This window comes from Ooceraea biroi, chromosome 2, assembly GCF_003672135.1.
Source record: "Ooceraea biroi isolate clonal line C1 chromosome 2, Obir_v5.4, whole genome shotgun sequence".
Classification (NCBI taxonomy): domain Eukaryota; kingdom Metazoa; phylum Arthropoda; class Insecta; order Hymenoptera; family Formicidae; genus Ooceraea; species Ooceraea biroi.
In genome coordinates, this window is record NC_039507.1 from 18,974,125 (window position 1) to 18,995,881 (window position 21,757).

The following is a 21,757-nucleotide window of genomic DNA, read 5'->3' on the forward strand; positions in this document are numbered from 1 at the left end:
TATCAATATAGGATATTATCAGAAAGAAACTACATCACCGACAATTGGTATAATCGCTCTCTATAACACTGTCTTTTTCTCTCTATTTGTTAAATGCGCCCTCAGATGGTAAAAGAGAGCGATAGTTTCTTACTTTTACAACTGCTCGTAATGCAGGATCACATGTAGAATTTCTACTTTACACAATTAGTAGTATTTAGTGCGAAATTCACAGATTATCCAGGTTGTTTTTTTACTTTGAAAAAATACAAGAAGCAACAACGATCGAACAAAGAATAAGCTTTTTATTCGCGTGAAATTAGAACTAACAGCATATTACAGCTAAATTCCATCATTTCAACGACCACCATGTCTAGAGAAAAAAAAATAGACTAGCTTGGAGATCTGGACCAGGCAGGAAAATCGGAAATAGTTCGAGTACAGTTCAGTTCAGTCCCAAAGGTGATTAATGAACGCGCTCTAATTTTTTCAGGTCGGTGTAGAGACATTTTTCAGTTTTTTGAACTAACATCGACAGCACTTGAAACTTTTGGGATTGCATATAGGCAGCACCGTCTGTTTAAACCATGCGAATTCAAGGAAGTTTCAGACACCATGGAATACTTGAATCTCAACAATAATTCATATAATACAAATCGCATTGCAGAAAATGAAAATATTTTAAACTATTATTATTTTAAGTAATTTTATTCTCAACTTATATTTTAAACGTTTATTTTATGAATAGGTGTGTGCGCGTATGTGTACGTATATGAATGCACTTCCCCTCGGAAATGCGCGTAAAAATCAAGTTTTAAAATTGCAGGCATTCCTTATAACAATTAATAATAAATCACGAACGCATCTTGGATGTAATTAACGTATCTCTAAAATATAAAGAAGTGTGTGTGTGTATTTTGTAATTATGAGTTAGTACCGATTGCACCCAGAAAATAACTCTAGATATATATATATATATAATTGATACTTTCAAGTACAGACTCTCTCTAGTTAGGAATCGATACCATTTGATACATACATATTCACATGTACTTCTGAGACAACGATACTTTACTGTCAGGGATCGATACTAATTGAGAAGTATACTTCTATATCGCTAATTAAGAGCATCGTGTCGCTAACATCGAGCGTTTGCGGTTTGCCAAAAACGCAAGGGGAAACGCTGCGTCTCGTTGCACTCTCGTAAATTGCGAGGAAAGAGAGAGATTAACGTGTCATCCATCCGTGATCGAGTACTTCCGCAAATATTTTCTCCGGCATGCCGGTGTACAATTTGGCTTCCGAGAAAAACACTCGTCGAGAAAGTCGACCGTAAATTCCGTGACGCGTCCATCCCTTTTTTTCTCTCCCCTCACAATTTTTGCCTTCTCCTGAAGCGAAGTCGCCCGTCCTTTTACATTAGACTGCAGAGGGCAAATCCTTGGCTGGAATCGAAGGCCGACTGCAGTACCGTGGTCTCCATGCAGAACGCTGCGTCTTCGTACATCGCGGCAATCCGTTGCTGCTGCGCCCGACTCTCGCTCTGAGATCTGCAAACAAATTCCGAAATTTGATTTGCTAAAATTATCATTTCTCCTGCTGGAGGAGGTTTTTACATGGATGCGATATCAGGCGTTTAAAATTAAATTTTGTTCAAATCGACGCGAAATTGTCTACAAAGATATTCCAGGGAAATCAGATTCTCTCTCTCTCTCTGTTTCTTGTAACTACAAAAAATTAAGATAAAATTCATAATTATCGAGGTACAAGCAAGCGCTAAAATGACACTTTCGCAAGTTAATGCCTGAAGCACCACAGCTGGTGTACTTCATTCAGAACTCTTACAGTAGACTTCACGTCGGAAAAAGTAATGCCCGTACCAATCATCAGAACTCGTCAAAGTTACCTGATACAATTCTTCCTCCCCACCTTAACTTAATTCTTAACAGAACTTAATTCTATTCCCTGTAGTCCTTCCACCGCGACGGCACAGAAAAACGCAATGGAAGCAAAAGACCTGATATTTCCATAAACGGCGCCTCGGCTACTTTTTTCAGACTATCCCGATACCAGTTCTCCATACTTTGAAATATCTCGGAGAGCCAAGCGCACCTCGTGCCAAGCTAACTCCCGGCGGTGCCGTAGTTGTGCACGGCCATCTCATAAACCGCGTGAATTATTCTGCAAGCGATCCCGAAGCGAGATATGGACGACAGCCGAGGCGTTTACACGCCTCTTGGACTACTCACCTGGGAGGCATTGCTCGCACACGCTGCTGCACTCTGGCCTGCTGTTCCCTTCGGGCTGAGCAAGTAACATCTCTAGATTGCTGTTGCTGCTGTTGCTGCTGGTGATGTTGATGGTGTAAGCCACGATCGCCGAGAGTCAACTGCGCTAAGTACTGGCGAAGCTCGGGCTGGCTGGCCAGAAACTCGCGACGCGTCTGAATGCTTGAAGCCGGGTTGGATGACGAGGTCGTTGTGGACTCGGACCACGGCGGTGGTGGCGTGTGTGAACGCGAAATCATCGCGTACTTGTGACAGAGATACTCCTCATATGTCGGTGGCAAGCCAGTCTGCAAATATTACGTCTTGTGAGAGATAGAGAAAGAGAGAGAGAGAGAGAAATTGATTTCGGTAAATTATTAAACCTGTCCTAATAGCTTCATTAATATTTAATAAACATCCTAAATTACTAATTACTAATATTAGAATGCTTATTGATATTTAGTAAGCATCCTAAAAATTTCAACAGTTGAATATAAATATTGCCATTCGAAGCAATGTCAGTAGAAAATTATTTTTAACAAAAATTTACTTTGAGTTTTATTAAGCAGAATTATTTGCTTTTTTTGACGAATTAATTTGCACATTTAATGATTTTATTAAAATTGAGGTGTAGCAGAAATTGGAAGATCTAGTGCCGCAGGCAATAGAAGATTTTCAAAGTTACGTTCTATTAATTAACCAAATGGTAACCACACGGTCAACTCTGTGAAACAAGAGGAGTAGTGTATCCATTAGTGTGTATCAATTTGAGTCACTGGTTCGCGAAAATGCAATTCGATCCGAAATAATAAAAAAATAGAAGCTGCAATTTTTTTCTTTGGAATATGTGCTTGATCCGGGACAGAAGCTGTACAAATAGAACGTAATGGTTGCACGTGTATCTGTTTCTACAGAATTCTATTACTTTATATCTGCGAATGCGATTGCTGCGTTGATGAACGATCGGTCATTGTGGTCTCGCAACAAATTTTCGCGAACCACTGAATCAAATTCGGATCTATAATGGGACATACTAATGGACATACTATAGTGCAGTACTTGTTTAACGGAGTTGATTGCGAGATTAATCTGTGATTAATTAACAGAACGTAACTTCAGAAATCTCCTGTTGCCTCCGAGGTCGCATTAGGGTCACGTTACTCTACCCACAACTCCGTGCCCAGGTCTTAGTTGCTTGCCATTACGTTTGCATGGTTGTGGTTTTGATACTTGATCTTCCATATCACGTTTCAGACATCAAATAACAGGTCAAAAGAAAATTACTGTTATTCTTCATAAAATCACTGGTATTTTTTTGTTTCAAGAAAAGTACCGGATTCTATGGTTTTTACTGCCTAAAGGGTACATTTTTCAGAGGAAATATTTTCTTTCTTTGAAGCAACGTTTGCACAGGAAACATTGCTGAATTGAATATTCGATGGCGATTATAGTCAACGGCGATACAATAATAGACGAATAATAATAGTATCGTGAATAACGTATCCATTAATTAGAGAAAAGGTCAAATTTTTTAATTAGAAGAAAGGTCGAACTTGTTCTCCACGCCATACTAATATTATACATTAACTCAAGTAATAAAATCAGTCCCGTAAAATCCCTCAAATCCGCACTTTTTAATATGCGTTATCTCGCACTGTAGACTATAATGAAGCTGCGTACTGTTTTTTAATATTCCTCTTGGATCGACCGTGGTTTGCAGCCTCGGCGTAAAACGCGAACGGGAAAACTTTCCTCTTTTTTTCCCCTGAACCGACTCTGTTTCGCGTATTATATCGTGAAAGCTTGCACATGCGAGGACGTCTTCTTTTGCGGTATTCGCGAAGCGCGTGCGTCGCTTCTCACTTAATTGTCTAATTGTCACGTAATAATTTTGCACTTTACGCTAACTTTGTGTTGCTGGAGAAATGCTAGGAAATTGAAAAAAATGGTTTTCATATCATTTTCACGTTTTTATACTTTTCTATGTATATATTTCATATTAAATGCTTCCAGGATTTTATTTCGCGTTCTCGTGAAGTCAAAAAGAGAATGATATAATCAACGAGATTTCTTACGTACAAGTCCAACGAAACGAAAGAAATGAGATTTAAATGAAGAGGAGATACAGAAGAAAAAAAGGAGAAGTGCAGGTATCTATATATAACAATTTAGACGTCACTCCTAAATGGGAAAATACGATGCACTCCTCTCACATCCGCGCCCTGTCGATACGTCGGACGTCAGGAAACTCGAGCTATAAATATGTATTTTACCGCGAGGGATATTTTCTTCCGAAAAATGAAAACTCCGAGAAAGTTGGTACGCTGATAGCTGTGCTTCGTTCCAAGAGTCGAAAGAAAATCTCGTGGAACGTGTACCGCTCGCGGATTGATTGGAAAGTTTTTCCCTCTTCTCGTCCGAGAACGTGAACCACGAAGTCGCAGAGATATTCGTCGGGCATAGAAGCGTTATGAGGTGGAATGAAACAGCGACGCGCATCAGATAGCTCGCGACGAACTTCCCGATCGCTTTTGTCGGCGCATCGGCGACGAGACGGCTCGGCAAAACCCTTGGCTCCTCGCGCGATCTTCGTTCTCTCGATGAAATCAACCGGAGGCGATGGCTCGGCCCGCGACTTCACGAGGAGATAAAATTGAGTTTCGGGATTATTATCTCGTGATTCCATTTTCTGGCGTGAGACGAGCGTGAGGCGAGCCTCGGGCGTTCATTTAAGAGGATCGCCTATAGTCCCGTGATTCCGTTTTTCCTGTCCATGGCAACTTCGCTGCGAGATGGATTATACACTCCTTCTGAAAATGCCATACGTACACGGGTCTTGGTGAACTTGCCTCAAGATTCTGCGTACAGTTTCTAGAAACACCTCAGCGTTGTGCTGCAGCATGCAAATGCGTTTTGCATGTATAATGTGTATCTGTAACTCGCTTGTAACTCTAGTGCAAAGTACGCGGTAAGTAACGTTTTCACAATGCTCGAGGGTAAATGTTACAGACCCTTCTTACCGTGCTATTCGTACACCGCTAAAAATTGTGCGTCCATACGTTAAAATTTTCTTGTGTTGCCATGTTTTGATTACTACTTCAATGTAAAATTAACATACAACTGATATGTTATTATTTTTATAACAATTTGATATGTTACATTAATGTTAACTTCATAACTTAACATTTTGTGTATGTCTCTTAGAAATGGAATATTATTTGAAATGCTTTTAACACAATAATTTTAAACAATCAACATGTCGCGAAGTCAGTTTAACATTCTAAAAGAAGTTAAAGTAAATCTTCAAATAATCATGAACTTTGACATATAAAATAATCAAATTTACTAAAATTAAATGTTTCTATCAAAAATAATTTAAGTTGGAATAATTACTATCATGTGTTAATATAACACAAAAAGTAAATGTTCATATTGTACGAACGAAAATGTTCTATCAACTTTTCTGATGAGTTATTGTAACTTCTCTTCCATGTAGTTTTCAATTACTTTGTATGTTATTTTTACATCACACTTAAAGTTACAATAACAAAAATAAATGTAAAGTATTGTGTTAATTACTTAACATTTCTAGTTTGTCAAGAAGTAACATATGACGAATGAGTTACTTTAACTTAAAATTTAGAGTGGACTTTCTGGGACATGCAAAAAATGTTAAAATTAACATTTTATTTTTTACTGTGTAATCAAGAATTTTCACTCCCAATTCTCCCAGTTTTGTGCAATTTCTTGATCGTGTTGTAGCTCGCTTTTTCGTAATTTTTGTTCCTCCCATCTCGTATTCCCTTTGTGCTTCTCCTTTCTCTCTTGTCTATTCAAAATTAATCCATTTCTCTCCAGTCGGTCGTATTTTTCCATTACTCTTACATCATCTCGTTCGTTCGTGTTTCTCAGGTATGCTCTACATCTCGGTCTTATTTTATCGCGCGGCTTTCGTATCATTTGAGCTCGCGCGGCGGAATTAATATGCGAGGGCATTTCATATGAGTGTATATCCGACACGCTGTAACTGCACGGGAGTCTCGTGAAACCGCACCCAGCGTATTACGCTGTTACCTCTTCGCCTAAATATTCAAAACCGTCGTTCTTTAATGCAAACATTCCGCGTGGCAATGAAGGTTTAAAACCGCAGCTTCTCGCGAGCGCTAACATGCCGCGGTATGAAATTTTCAATCCGCCGCGCCGGTACGCTCGCAGCCAAGTAATCCGCGAGACCGCGAAATTCAGCGAAGCTTATTACGTACCTCACCGTATCCAATCAATAATTAATTCTCAGTCCAGATCTCGGTCTTTCTTTCTCTCTCGAAAGCCGAATAGCTCTCAGAATTTACATCGAGATTTCGCAATAACCGGATTCATTTGTCGCATCGTATTTCCCGGAAATTTACAAAGTACGTTAACATACAGGAGTATTAAGCAATTCCTACGCTCTCATCCCTCTTCCGTTCCCTATCTCTTCCAAACTCCTCTCCCGGGAATCGCAGCGAGTCGAGTCGTGCACGTTTACGATGAAGGATTCTCTCGTCTACGCAGCAGGCGTCCACGCGAATCTGCTCGCGCCCATACTCAAGGAGTATCCGGACAAACGAGGGACTCCCGCGGGTGCAATACAGCGCCCCGCCGGAAAATAGTAGAAAAGGCGAAGGCCGTTATTCAAATTAGAAGGCGCGAGTGCCGCGCGCGCGCGCGGCTCATGAATGGAAACAGCCACTGGAAGATCCCGCAAGTAAGCTCGAGGGCTTTCGAGAGAAAAGCCTACCGGTAACTCCCTTTCCTCATCTCGACGGGAAACGCGCCGTTGCGTTGGTCTGGGGATACACAGAGCGTGAATTCCTCGGCCGCGCTCGAAGAGTCCGTCGCTTTTGGCGTCCCGGCCGTCTATCTCCCCGGTCTCTCTCGTGCTTTTAATCTCCTCTCTCGCGGACGATCGGCCGCGCCTTTGATCTTGGAAATGAAAATAACGGAGATACGTCTGGAAAAAACAGCCCCCTTCTTCCTTTCCCTCCCTTCATCCCCCCGAATAAACGCGAGCTCCGGCTCTCCGTCGTCCTCGGGATTGTCTGTGAAACGAGAGAGCGTCGCGGCGCGGCGCGGCGTCGCATAGGATGATTCGACGCTGATGCGAGAAATATTGGGTGCGACAAAGTGACGAGGCGGTTCTGAAAACGACGTGTTCCTTCCTCGCGACGACGCAGAAAGCGATACTCGAGAAGAATCCAGACGGGAATAACGTCTTCCTTTCGGCAATCTAAGATCGCGTCCGTAACCGTGGCAGCCCCGAGTATATATTCCTCCGAGGTCTTCCTTTATCATGGCGCGCGATTTAGCCGCGCGTAGCAGTTTTATGCATCGCGATGAACTCTTCTCCGTCCGGCTTTGCATTTCACACGAGCGCTCGAGCTGGCGCGCGTCTTCGCTGCGCTGCTCCCCCTCTCGTCGGCGTTCCAGCAGACGAGAACAATTTCAACCCTTTTTCCGCGATCTCTTTTGACGACCTTTTCATTTCGGAGCAACCGAGCGCAAACGGAGCTTTCTCGTTATCGTGGCGCACGAGAAACCGATTAAAAATTTATCATCGCGATTCTCCGCTGACCTCGAGCTCCTGCTTTTAACGTCCGACGCCGTTTGAATGAATTAATCGCTCGAGATGGCACGGCGATCATATATTATATCGCGCACGCATAACTTTGTCGAGTGGATAATGTCAATCTCTTGCCGTCTGATGTCAGACGTCGAGAGGAAAAAAAGGGCGAGGTAAGATGGCGTCGAAATTTGCTTCTCGCCTCCAATGCTGCAGGAAATTGCGCTCGGCTGATATCGATTTTCGAACGTTGAAGGTACGCTCGTGCGATGGACGATACGAAAAGTTTGACAAGTGTCCGACAGTTCGGCAGAGTTACAATAATGGTGCTCGTGTGGGGGAATGAAAAGTGGACCAAGTACGCGCAGCACGCGAACGCGATCATTGCTTCCTCTAATGCTGATCGTTTTTCCAGTCCAGCGTTAAGGGGGGAGCCTGCTTTAGAACGCTGAAAATAAGGTATATTTTACGAATTGTTTTTGGAGAAACTATACAGCGGATCATTATAAAACTTTGATGCATTTATTAGTACATGTTTAAAGATAAAAAAAATTATTTTTTTATTTGAATATATCGCTTGTAGAGGTCGTCCTGGAGAAATCTTAGTGCGGCCGCGTCGCCGGCATTGCAAATTGGTGAGCATTCTCCTGCCTCCGAATTTCGTCTAAACTGAAAAATTGAAATATGTTCTCGTTATTTATGAATTCCCATCGTCGATGAACCAAAGAGAGAAGAAAAAAGTTGAAAAGTGCCAAAATGGTGGAGCTTAGAACACAAAAGTACGATTTTTAGGCAAAGGTTTTGAACTTTTTCATGCAAAAATAATTGTTTAACTTAATGTTTTTATGAATATTAAAGGTTCATCGACGATGGGAATTCATAAATAACAAGAAAATATTTTAATTTTTCAGTTTGAATGAAATTTGGAGGCAGGAGAATGCTCACCAATTTACAATGCCGGCTGCACTAAGATGCCTCCAGGACGACCTCTACAGGCGATATATTCAAATAAAAAAATAATTTTTTTTATCTTTAAACATGTACTAATAAATGCATCAAAGTTTTATAATGATCCGCTGTATAGTTTCTCAAAAACAAATTCGTAAAATTATACCTTATTTTCAACGTTCTAAAGCAGGCTCCCCCCTTAATGAGAGCTGTGCGACAACGCCGTCGCTCGCGGAAACTACAAAAAGGAGACGACGAGGAGGAGCGTCACGGACTCTGGCTCTCAGCACTGATCTCCCGACATGTGAAACGGCGAGTTTTTGGCGGGGGCGAGACACCAGCAGCGAGACAACACGTGGTTACATAACGGAATTTATGTTCCAGTCGGCGCCGCAAAACTGTACCGCGACGGAAATTGGGCGGCCAACCGAAGTGGAATGGTCCTCGAGTTAAGAAGCCGTACATTGAATTTGCCACCCTCTCTTTCTCCCGTCTCTCCCCTCCCCACTCCCCTCGCCGTGCCATCCAGCCGCTTCGATAAAGTCGAGTCCTTTTTGGGTCGAGGGATTTCTTCGTGAGCACGTGACCGGGACAGCGGGAGAAATTGGGTCACCGAGCGCACCGAAATTTGATATGCGGGTCGTCGATCGAACGGCGATGGGGTCGCGTAGTTGCACAAATTCGGGCCGCGATAATTTTAGACGGATCGTAGACGCGCGCGCGAAATGGAATTTATCAGAAAGCGGAAGATACACGGAGGGAACGTGTTTATCGGTCCGACATCGTACATTTCCAGCGTAATGCTGGCAACACACGTCAAATCTAATGGTATTGCGTTATTATTCACGTCGTATAATAAATTCCGTGGATAATTTAATGTTCAGCATGTCCAGAGAGATGTGCAGAAAACGTGAGATACGAGCTGCCAGCGCATTGTGCGCAATGGAGATTTATGCGAAACGATAAATCTCGAGCTTTGAGACGGCCTGACGAGCCCTTTGTACTTTGTCCCTTCGGGTCTATCTTGCACAATTACTAAATCATCGTAGCTCTGATCATTACATTTTTGTGATCGCATGACGTGCTGACCAGAAGCTGATTTGTTTCAACGTTGCGCTCACACTGTATTATATAATACATGCAACATACAGCAAGAACAATAACCGAACAAAGTATACGAATGTATTTTTCTTCGAAATCGTGCGACCAATTATTCATAAGAATTTGTTAACTGGAAGTTTTGTTAGTTTATGATTGCGTGATCGCGAGCAACCGGCGAGATCTACAACTATCGTTCCAATCACACTGTATGATCGTATCGACTAATTAACAATTTATTATCGACTTATGCAGCTACTCTACCCTGTATATCCTACTAATGCAGTAGGGCATTCGATAGCTCACAAAAGGGCTAATTTGCGATAGGGCCGATTACAGGTGATTATGATACGCACGATAGATTACGACGCTCTATATTCTCCAGGCATTGCCTATTCGATTCTGCGACATCCCGGGGGACTGATCTCTGGATCGCTACCAATTTCCTCGTGATCCGATTGTCGCGGAATTGCGCAGCGGGATACAAATCGGGTAACCGCGACGAATTTCCGCAAAAACTGTCGCGACGATACTCCGCATCCGCGGTACCACCAGGTCGATAATTCGCTTTGATAATTCGAGATATTACGTGCGAGATAATATGTGGACAAGCGCGACCGTATCGGCCGGGAATCGATGTATCGCCGTTGAAACATTTGAATCGCAACGAGCTATTATACCAGTGCGCGCGGCGTATTTCGACGTTGCGAATTAATATTCCGGTTACATCATTTAAAGCGCGCGACAATGACAATTTGTTGCTATTGTCCGGGCGACCGTTATTACTTTACGAGCGTTGTGCTCTTACAAGCGGCTGAATGTGCCGATTGTGACCATTGTGCAATATTGACCGTTGTCAGCTACGCAAATCCACCTGGCTAAGCTTTTAGAACGCGGATGAGACTGCGGAATATTAGGTTGCGCGAAACAAGAAAATGATGGAATCTGCGGGACGGTAACGCTATTATCCGGCAGCGTTTCCGTCATTCGACATCGGGAGAAGGAAAATTGATGCGGTATAGAGATGCTATCAGAACTGACCTGCCACGTTTTTGCGATCGCGACATCGTACGTTGGCGGCGGTGACGTCATAGACGGAATTGCGGAGTAAAGTGGTTGCGATCTGCTCTGCGGGTTCGATCGACTGGTTCCGATCTGATTGGCACTCGCGTTCGGCGTATCAGGTATGGTGGCGTATAACGCTTCGGGTATGGTGTCTTCTCGGATTCCACCACCGACGATACTCGAGCCCGAATCTGCAAAGTGTCACTATACGTAAACGCAATGATCTTTCCTCGGGACACTTTAATGGGGCGTAGTGTCGTCTAATGACATTCGCATGTACGTGATCGTTGAACAGGGATTTCTGCAGCGCGATAGAGATATGAGAATCTGATTAAAATATATTACACGTACACACATAAAATACACACGCATAAAATTAATTTTAAAAATATAACACGTGAGACACGTATCTCGTATTACGAGACCGTAATACTGAAAAATAATGGAATTAATATTATTAAATATAAAATTTTATTATTACTATATATTAAAATTTTAGACATCATTTTAAACATTTGATTAATTAAATAAATGCTTATTTTATTCGAAATCTGTTCCTTCAGCATTGATACTCGGCGTTGAGCACGGTCAACTAATGTGCAAATAGGATTCTGCTTTCAGAATCGCCCGAAAAATCGTTGTCACGACTACTTGGATAGATGAAATGTCATCGTAGCGAGTTTCTGACTAAAAACAAATAGAAGTGATTGGCCATCCGCCGTATTCCACTGATTTCACTCTACACAACTATTTTCTATTCTCAAAATTTCGAGCAAACAAATTCACCAATGACATTCCAAATAATTGTGAATGCATCTTCGAGGATATAGAAAGCAGAGCAGAGGAATTTATTCAATGTTTAAAAATTAATTTAATTTATCCACATGTTGAATAAATGTTCGATGCTATATCAATGAAAATCAATTTTTACGTATATAATCACTGAATTAAATTGATGTAATTTTAACCTCGTTCTTTTAATATTTGTAATAATATTGATTGTAACATATATTTGTTATTAAAAATACTAAACGGAACAAATATATGTTACAACCCATATCATAATAATAAGATATGAAACCCGTACGTATCAACGTAAGTATCAACATTAACCGACCAATGTAAGTGTAATGCGACTCGGCTCTTTCGGCGCTTCGTGTCCTCCGCGAATGATTCAGTCGCTTCTCGTGCTTGCTGCTCTTCATCGTGGATCTCGCTGATTCGGTCACCGAGCTGCTGCTTCCGGTCTCGCTCGAAGTTCGATTCTTCGGTCCCCGTCCGTCATCTTGTTGCTTCCGCGAGCTTTTGCCGTCCGACTTGTTGCCCTTGGATTTAGGCAAGAGGATCGTCAGTTTCCCTAAGACGATAGAGTTGTTTGTACGCGACTTCGGCAGATCCACGACCACACCGCAAGCACACACCGGCGCGTTTTCATTAGGCATTCTGCAAGAATATGGAACAACAAATTATTATCAATGAAGAATTATCGTATTGTAAGATCTGGAAAGATAGTCAAGACTGACAGGTCGTATAGCGGATCGAAATGAAAACAAGTTGATCACAACAGTAGGAGTATTGACCGTACAGCCTAAGACCTAGGCGTGTGAACCAGGGATCCCGGAGAGTTCGAGTTCAAATCTAAGGCAGTCTCCTAGTTATTTTTCACCTCTTACAATTCAGAAGTGGGATAAAATCCGCTACCCCTCGAAGACAGTTGAGATTCATCCGCTACCCCTCGGAGAGGAGGGAGTTGAGAAGCAGCTGGCCGATAGTGAAGCCTGAACATGGAGGTCGGGACGGACTCAGAGGAGTGAACCAACATGGAGATTGGGAAGGACTTAGAGGAGTGAACCAACATGGAGATTGGGACGGACTCAGAGGAGTGAACCAACATGGAGATTGGGAAGGACTCAGAGGAGTGAACCAACATGGAGATTGGGACGGACTCAGAGGAGTGAACCAACATGGAGATTGGGAAGGACTCAGAGGAGTGAACCAACATGGAGATTGGGACGGACTCAGAGGAGTGAACCAACATGGAGATTGGGAAGGACTCAGAGGAGTGAACCAACATGGAGATTAGGAAGGACTTAGAGGAGTGAACCAACCTGGAGGTTGGGAGGGACTCAGAAGAGTGAACCAAAAATGGATATTGGGAGGGACTCAGAAGAGTGAACCAAAAAATGGAGGTTGGGAGGGACTCAAGTGGAGTGAACCGACGATTTGGAGACATTCGGGGACGAATGTAATGTCAGGCTGGCCGAGCTGTAAGATCTGGAAAGATAGTCGAGACTGACAGGTTGTATAGAGGATCGGAATGAAAACAAATTGATCACAACAGTAGGAGTATTGGCCGTACAGCCTAAGACCTAGGCGTGTGAACCAGGGATCCCGGAGAGTTCGAGTTCAAATCCAAGGCAGTCTCCTAGTTATTTTTCGCCTCTTACAGTATGATTATATTCTCGTGTATGAAAACGATGTGATAATTTTCGAAGCTTGGGAAAGACAATTCGGATATCGCGACCGCTTTCCAACGTTATGATAAAGTTCCTTGGCAATTTTTACTAAATTTTGTTTTGCCTGATATTTACCAGCCGTTCACTGATATTTTTTCGCAGGGTGAGATAAATAACATAAGTCACCAGGCTTTAGCGATGCCGAGATTCCTGGCAGTCTTTCGACATCCGTTACAGCCGACCCGCACTACACTCTGCCAAACAACGTTATCGAGCTTGTGCGCCGCGCGCCATTATTAACGATCCTATAATGGCCCTTAATTGGAATCACTTCGTAACGTTTATTCGCAATAGCGGCCCGCTCAGCTTCGGTTCTCGCGTGACAAACGCGATTACGTCCGCCTGGAATGCATTCGTCAGGAAAAGAGCGAAACTTTTAACAGCCTCCACGCGCGAGATTCGATTGATAAATTCGATTTGCAGAAAATCCAACGACGAGCAACTACCCGTTTATCCATCGGGAATGTAATTAGCCATTACGATGAGATTATCGCGCGCCGACGGAAGAAGCGAGAAAAGAGAGAGGCGTAATTAAGAATCGGCAAAATTGAACGATTGGTCCTCAACTTTGACTTTAATTATTGCTAACAGAATTGTCGCCGTATTCGAAGGAATCATGAATGTCTGTCGCGTTTCGTGCGCTATCTAGAACGCAAGAAATTTTTGATATAGTGATCCAATTCGCTCGCAAACTTCTTGAAATATTATAAATTCTCCTTCTACCGAATCTCATACTTAATAAGAGACAAAATTGGAACAGCTTTGTGACTGCTACCTTTTAGGAATAAAGCAGAATCGTCCTTTTTATTTGACTTTTGTCAAAGAGGAGATAGAGGAGGCGGAGAGGAGGAATATCGTTCTTTAATTCTCAAGAAAATCTTATTCTCGGCACATTGGGAGAGTCACTTTTGAGAGAGGGAAACCGTCGCCGAGTCGGATCGCACAATCCCATTTTATATCGTCAAAATGAGCGATGTCGCCGAGTGTCCTCGTTGGATTTTGTCCTCCAGCGCTCCCCCACCCTCCCAAGATTAAAAGGAAAAAAAGACTTCGCCTTTTCGTTTATTATCCTCTTCCATCGTTGCTCCTCTGAACGAAATACTCTCAACGAAATACTCGATTTGGCCCCGCGCTTTCACGCCGGACGTTATGGCAGAGAGCCTCGAAATCAAATGGGACTTGGCTTTTACATCATGCATTAGTGTAGTAAATGTCACGAATGCGCGAAAATCTACGAATATTCAGTAAATGAAAAAAGAGAAATATTACGCATGAATTCAACGAGCAGGGCAGGATGCAGCGAAATGGAATTAGGGACGAGCTATTCGATCAATGATAATTGTGTTAATGTTTTACTTTATATAATACGACAGCGCGCTGACGCGTGATAATGGGGTGTTTTCGTGCTTGACACTCGAGTCGCGCGCAAACATCTCGAAAATGCATTCGCGCCTCTCACCCAGAGCGACACCCCCGAGATGATTTCGGTTGTCGCGTTTCGGTGCTGAGAGGACGAGCGCGCGAGGCCGGGCACGGGAATCGCTACATGGAAATTGAATTACGTGCTCTGCTGCGAAATGAGCTGCCGGGGACCTTGGTTAGTTTCGACGACAAACTGCTCGCTACAGTATGCAGACCTGCCATTACTCATCCCGCCGGGTGAGACCCGGCCGTGCCCGCCATGAAACTTCTTCCACGCTGACTTCGAACATATGTCTGAAGCTTGTTCCCCCAAAGGTGCCGTAGCCAGCGGGTCAACTTTTTCGAGTGAGCCGAAAATACAGAGTACACGCTTAGATCTGAACCTTTTATCCATCAATCAATCTATCAATCAATTTTTGGGAAGCTACTTGTTTTTAACAAATGCATCAGGTGTCTGGTATCCTCGAAGATATAAGTAATTAGAAACGGAAGGCTTTCAAACTCTGATCAACAAAGTTTTAACAAATCTAAATATATGTAACACACACACGCACATACACAGAGATGCAAATATATATCTACTATATATAAAAAAGGAAAAAATGTAGTGCGTAATACTAACGTTATGGAATGGAATACTAACGTTTCTCAATTATTGTAATAGCATCCATCCAATGGAGCAAATATAGGGAAATAAATCGACATTCCCATGAAAGTCAAATAATAAATATGCACGATAGAGTAATCCCATCAACGAAAAATCGATTGGAGGTGATTCGTTTGAGCGTAATTGTGAAGTTTATGTATGCGCGCATCTCCTCTTATTTGAATAAGTTTTTACGAGTACCGATAAAGACCGCGATTTTTCCAAGTGCAACGCGACGCGTCGCTTTACTGCGAATTGCGCGGCTAATTTTGTGAAAGAATGTCTAAGAATGTTTACACACCATATATACCGCGGATGATAAACTCTGCGTTATTGGTCTTACGACTCTGGAAACTTTATGGTAGTCTTATTTTTTATGTATACGCGAAAAAATCTTATATTAAACAGTAGAATGGCGCGCGTAACTCACGTACATCCCATAAAGCGTCTCGCGTAGATTTAGTCAATAAAATTATTAAGCGACGAATAATTTCATGATGAAAACGGAATGGTTTTAACGAGTTTAAGACCGGAGGCAAGATTTACACGTGACAGGGCGTCACAGAAAAGAGGAAACGAGGCGTGTCAATATTTGCAATTAAAGTCGCTGCGTTGGCAATATCAACTAACGTAATCAAATACATCGCAATCGGTCGTGTCTCCTTTCTACTTCGAGGTAGCAACATTTAATTACAAAGGTATTCCAAGATTGTCCTAGTTGCAATTAACGTCGCCGAGATCTTTGACGCGGATATGCCAACGCCACTCCTCCCGGTGGCGGTTATCGGTCTGCATCGCCATCGACAAAGATGAGAGAAATTGCTTTCCAGCGGTAATTATTACAATGGCGAAGAGGCATGTAGCACGCGCCCGGAGCGAGCAGTCGCGATTGCTAGAAAGGGCTGAGTGGGTTTTCTCTCATCGCGCTTACTGTAACATCAAACGAGGGAAATTTCTCGTAGAAATTAAAAAAGTTCCGTGTGAGATTACTTGATCTTTTTACGCCGGCGTACAGCGTAAAATTTCCCCGGGACGGAAAAACAACGCGTATTTATTTTATTGCATGTGTGATAGATATTAAAAATGAAAAAAAAAAAACTGAAATTAGAGTGGACATTAAAAATTAACAGAATAATCTTGCACAAGTCTGGTACATGTTTGTTTGTGGCACATGCACGCAGCGAAATGGTACATTTCGTGTTCGTATGGGTTCGCGTTTAGAGAGGTTTGCGCGACATGGGAATTACTCGAGCCCTTTAATGAAAACGTTACGACACATCTCACAGGAAACTTCTCGCGGCTTATCGCAATATACGGTTGTGATTGCCGTGCGATATCAGATACGAGATGCTGAACGTGCAACGAGAGCGAATACGGGGGACACACTAAAATGGAACGGTTGCAGTCGTTCTTCTGGAATTTCAGCCTCGCTCAATTCATCTTATCCTCTCTCGGAAATTTCCGTGATTCCGTACAAAGTGTAAACAAGAATCAGTGCGAGGCCGCGTCTTCCTTTGATTCATGACGGGATTAATTCGTTACAGCAGAGAGGAAGCAAAATAACCCAACGCTCCGACAAAGTCGACGTTAATTAATTTTGTCGAGCAGCTTCGGGACTTTTTATTCCTCATATCTGTTAGCACAGTTCAGTTCAGTGCTGTCGATGTAGGGATAATCCCTGTATCCTATCCTAAATTTCTCGATATTTCCCGATATATTTCGGATACTTCCGGTTATCTAAGCTGTTTCTCGAATATATTCCCGAATAGTTGAATATCTCCCTGTTCGCGATAAGAAATCATTAAATTAATCCAATTTGCAACGTCTATAAGCATCTGCACTCGAATAAAGTTCGTAATGACGGACAACTCCGCATCTCACGGGTTGCACTTTGTAATTAAGTTCAGTTGAAATTAAGTTAACATTACTCGTTCATTCAGCTATCTGAAAGCTATCTTAGTCTGTACACGGCACATTTCTTCCGCTTCGCTCGTTACGCAAAGAGCGTCTCACACATCCACAGATCCACTATGCAGTTTTGTTTCTGCGTGTTTGGTCCAACGGTAGAAATCTCTCTCCAACTAGCAGCTGTGACAAGACTCGAGAGACACTCGAAAACTGCACGAACAAGACGCGTATCCATTATGGACGTCTATGCAGCTCGTGAATTCTTCTGCCTCTCGTTGACAGCCGCGCAAGCATAAACGCCGGAAGAATTACATGCTCGCCGTGTTAATTAAAACCCACGATACTGCCTGTTTTCATAGGAAAGGCAACTCCTCGACGACGGGCTCGGTAATTAATCCGGATGCGAGCTTGAAATCCATCCAAGAAAATTCAGCGCACGAATTTCCATTATTCGTGGAATGCAGATATTTTTACGGCGCGCTTGCTCGTCCAATTATTATTAACACTGCGGATCAGTCAGTCGTGACTTGAAAACAAACGACAAGCGGGATTCTTTCTATTAGGGGTGTGATTTAGTTTTGAGGGTTTTTTTTTGCTCAAAAACGCATGTATTTAAATATGATAATGAATGAATACCTTAATCAAAATATTTTCCTTCGTTTTCTATCACTTTTTCCCATCTTTCTGGCAAGAGATCGATTCCACCACGATAAAATCACTCTTCTTTTCAGTTGATCCATTCGTCGACGAACTTTCGCACTTCTTCCAAATTATCAAAGTGTGTATCCTCTAAAGCGTGTTGCATCCACCGGAACAAATAATAATCGCATGCAGCAATGTCCGGAGAATACGCGGGGTGCGGTAAGACTTGCCATTCGAGCTCTAATAGTGTTTCTTTCACTGATAACGCAACGTCAGGTCGAGCGTTGTCACGAAGAAGAATCACTTTCCGTCGTTTACTCGCAATTGGTGGTCGCTTTTGGTCCAATGCTTGCTTCAACTTGTACAATTGGTGTCGATAACGATCAGCCGTGACAGTCTCATGCGGATTTAACAGCTCATAGTACATTATCCCACCAAATGCAGAGCATTACTTTTGAACCGTGAATATTGCGTCTCGGAGTGGATGTTGATGGTTCGCCTGGATCCACCCATGATTTTCTGCGTTTCGGATTATCAAAATAGATCCACTTTTCATCCCCAGTAACAATCCGAGACAAAAGACTCTTCTTTTTTTGCCTGGCGATCAACGAAATGCAAATGTTCAAATGGCACTTTCCGATAATTGATGTCGAACCCATTTCCCTTCTTTCTGAATTTTTCCCATTTCATGTAAATGTTTCGTAACTGTTGTACGATCAACATTTAATGCTCTGGCAAGTTCTGAAGTGGATCGTGTTGGATTTTCGTGCAATAATGCTCGCAAATCTGCATTTTCAAGCTTTCTTGGTTGTCCCGAGCGTTCTTTGTCCTTCACATCAGTATGACCACTTTTAAAGCGTCCAAACCAGTATTCACACGTCTTAATTGATGGGGCAGAATCACCATAAGTTTCCACCAGAATTCTATAACCGTCAGCGGCAGTTTTGTTTTGATTAAAAAACAAAAGCAACGCATGTCGAAAATGCTAAAGAGCTTTCGGAAGTTGCATTTTTACGATGATATAAACACGATTGCTATAATGCTACTAAATGTCATGGATAATGTCAAGACTGTAAGAAACAACAGTTATCGGAAACAGCTATTGGAACAAACTGACACTACAGCCATCTGCTGCAAACCCCTCAAAACTAAATCACACTCCTAATAGATTTGCGTCAATCAAAATTCTCCCTTTTGCGCCGTGAACGTGTCGTGCTTAACGCGCGTTGTGTCTCCATTGTACCGTGGAATTTATGGGGCCGTCACACCATAGTAAACTCTATTCGTTTCCCCGTGTTCCTCGTTTTTCTTTCTCTCGACATTCGTTCTCTCTAATATGCCGGTACACGGTTCTGGCGCAGCTTCCGGGACAAAGATCTCCGCGAGTGACGGCGAGATGTATCGTCGCTCTTCGCGACCTGCATCCTCGATATGCATATGCATTCAGCATGTCGATACATTCTGCTGGCGCTTCAGGGGCTGCTGATGGGATTAAATATCATCCCGACAAGAAGTCGGATTCACCTTCGACGTGTCGTGATGAATTCGGTGTCCGCGAATGATGATGTCTGCATTATCCGGAATTCGCCGTGATTGTTTCAATCGTTCGAATGGATAAAGGAATCAATAAATGGCTTGTGTGTGTGTGTGTGTGTGTGTGTGGTCCTCTCCAGCATCTACATTGCAAAACGAGAGACGACGCAATGCGGGATTGGGACGAAATTGTTACCGAAATTGTTATCGAAATATTCATCCGAATTATTCGATTGAAGCGGAACGAGACATGCGAACGAACCGCGGGTCATCCCGTGAGTTATGGTATTTGATATTTTCTACGAGGGTAAAATGCATCTATTATACGCGAAAGAAGCGACCGAATTCCATCGCGACGCGTTGCTACTACTACGTTCTAATACGATTATGCATTCCCCCGGTGACATTCGCCAAATGAACTCGAGTATTATTCTGCGTTCGTACACGGCAGAGAGACTCCCCGTTTTTTTTTATCGTCGCTACGGCTAAACAACCCAAAACTTTCGCGAATGGGGACAAACAATTTTCGCCGGAGCGCAAAAGCGCATCCGTTTAATGCGAAAAAGTTGTCCCACTTTTCCCTGCTATATGCGGAATTGCAAACATGCGTGCCGCGCGACGCTCGTTATTCACATACATCTCAAATGTATTAAATTTACTGTCCGGCCAGTGGATGAAAAGAGCTAGTAATTCTTTCGGCTTCCCCTTCAGGAACTGCGTAAATTTAGTTTCCGTTGCTATTTTATTCATGTTAATTCCACCAAAGTTTTCGTTTTCGAGCAAATTAAGCAGATTCTCTCTCCCGTGCACGACAGTTCTCGACATGTCCTTCCCCTTGCACACTGGTACGTGCGAGAGATTTGATGAAGAGCGATTAATCGGCTTGACACCCGTGCCGATGGCATTCTTGTCATTCTATCGCGGCGCTCTGCAGCGTCGCCTCGCTTGTCGAGGCACTGAGGAAGGTCGCGTTTAAACATCGCCTCGCACAGCGAATTCCAGTGAATTCCACGCCGGTGAAACGATCGGCGATGATTGAAAAGGGCGACGTTGCGAAGGAACGGCGTAGGATAAGGGTGAGATGTGACCTGCAGCTCGCATGGGGTGGTTGGGCTAGTATCATTGCTGGCTCGACGTGACCTGGATCCACCTGGGTCTCCAACCACACTCCACTCACACTCTTCTCCATCCGCTTTCCCGCCTCTACCTGTCCCTACGTGTTCACCTGTGTCACAATGTGGGTTTCGTAATCTAATAATTCCCCTGGTGGTACAACAAAACACGGCAAACAGCGGCAGCGCTGCTGCGTCGCGATGCCTGTCGTGCAACGCTAACACTTGCGACGAATTCGCGATCTTCCGTGTTGCGTACATACTTCTCTGTACACTTCAAAAAAATAAAAAAATAAAAAACCCCGAGTTTCTTCTCGGATTTCCGGGAAATTCAACGAATTTCAACGAATTTCAATGAACCTCAATTGAATTTTAACGGCAGATTTTTCGGTCAATTTCAAGTTTACCGTGCGCGCTTTTTATGAACGTTCCTCGAGCACGAAATTCACGGGTAAGCGATCGCGCTCGCCGCCACCGTTATCGAATAAGAAGATATTGCGCGGTGCTGTCATCGATTAATGCCAAGTATCGATTAACGCGAGCGGGCTGCGCGTTTTAGCTGCAAAAGCTTTTATCCGCGCTGCGAGCGACGGTGCATTTGCGCGATTAAATTAGCCGGTAGCGCACGGCGCAAGCTTTCTCACCAAACAATCGGCACGCGCATATTGACTCGGCGAAATTATTGGGCTTGTGGCGCTCTCGCCTCGACTGCGTAATTGAATTTCTTTACTGGCATCTCATATCGGCGCGACGTCAGTTTGTAGGCACCAATATACGTCGCAACGTCTCATTAACGAGACAATAAACGTCAACGCGATGAAGACTCGTTTAATTCGCGGGCGAATCCCTCGAAAGAACGGCATTAATGAATTTCTAGATTACGCGTTGTCAATGCGCGTCATGTTGTAATGGAAATCCTCACAGTTTGCGAGCAACGCAAATCTGGCGTGATCAATAAGGTATAAAATAATTATGAGGAACGAAGAATTTTGCTGATTGCACATGTAGCAAGAATTATTTAA

The 21,757-nt window shown here is 43.1% G+C and overlaps 1 protein-coding gene across 1 annotated transcript in view; it reads right to left on the reverse strand.

Annotated features, from left to right (window-relative positions):
• Positions 1 to 266: 266 nt before the first annotated feature.
• Positions 267 to 21,757, reverse strand: part of LOC105276343 — a 44,564-nt gene continuing 23,073 nt past the window's right edge. Inside the window, exons 2-5 of the mRNA XM_011333874.3 lie at positions 12,074 to 12,399; positions 10,933 to 11,147; positions 2,229 to 2,554; positions 267 to 1,529 (exon numbers count right to left, since the gene is read on the reverse strand). Of these exons, the coding sequence (XP_011332176.2) occupies positions 1,394 to 1,529; positions 2,229 to 2,554; positions 10,933 to 11,147; positions 12,074 to 12,398 (1,002 nt within the window). The 5' untranslated portion in view covers position 12,399 and the 3' untranslated portion in view covers positions 267 to 1,393. The remainder of the gene's footprint in view (positions 1,530 to 2,228; positions 2,555 to 10,932; positions 11,148 to 12,073; positions 12,400 to 21,757) is intronic.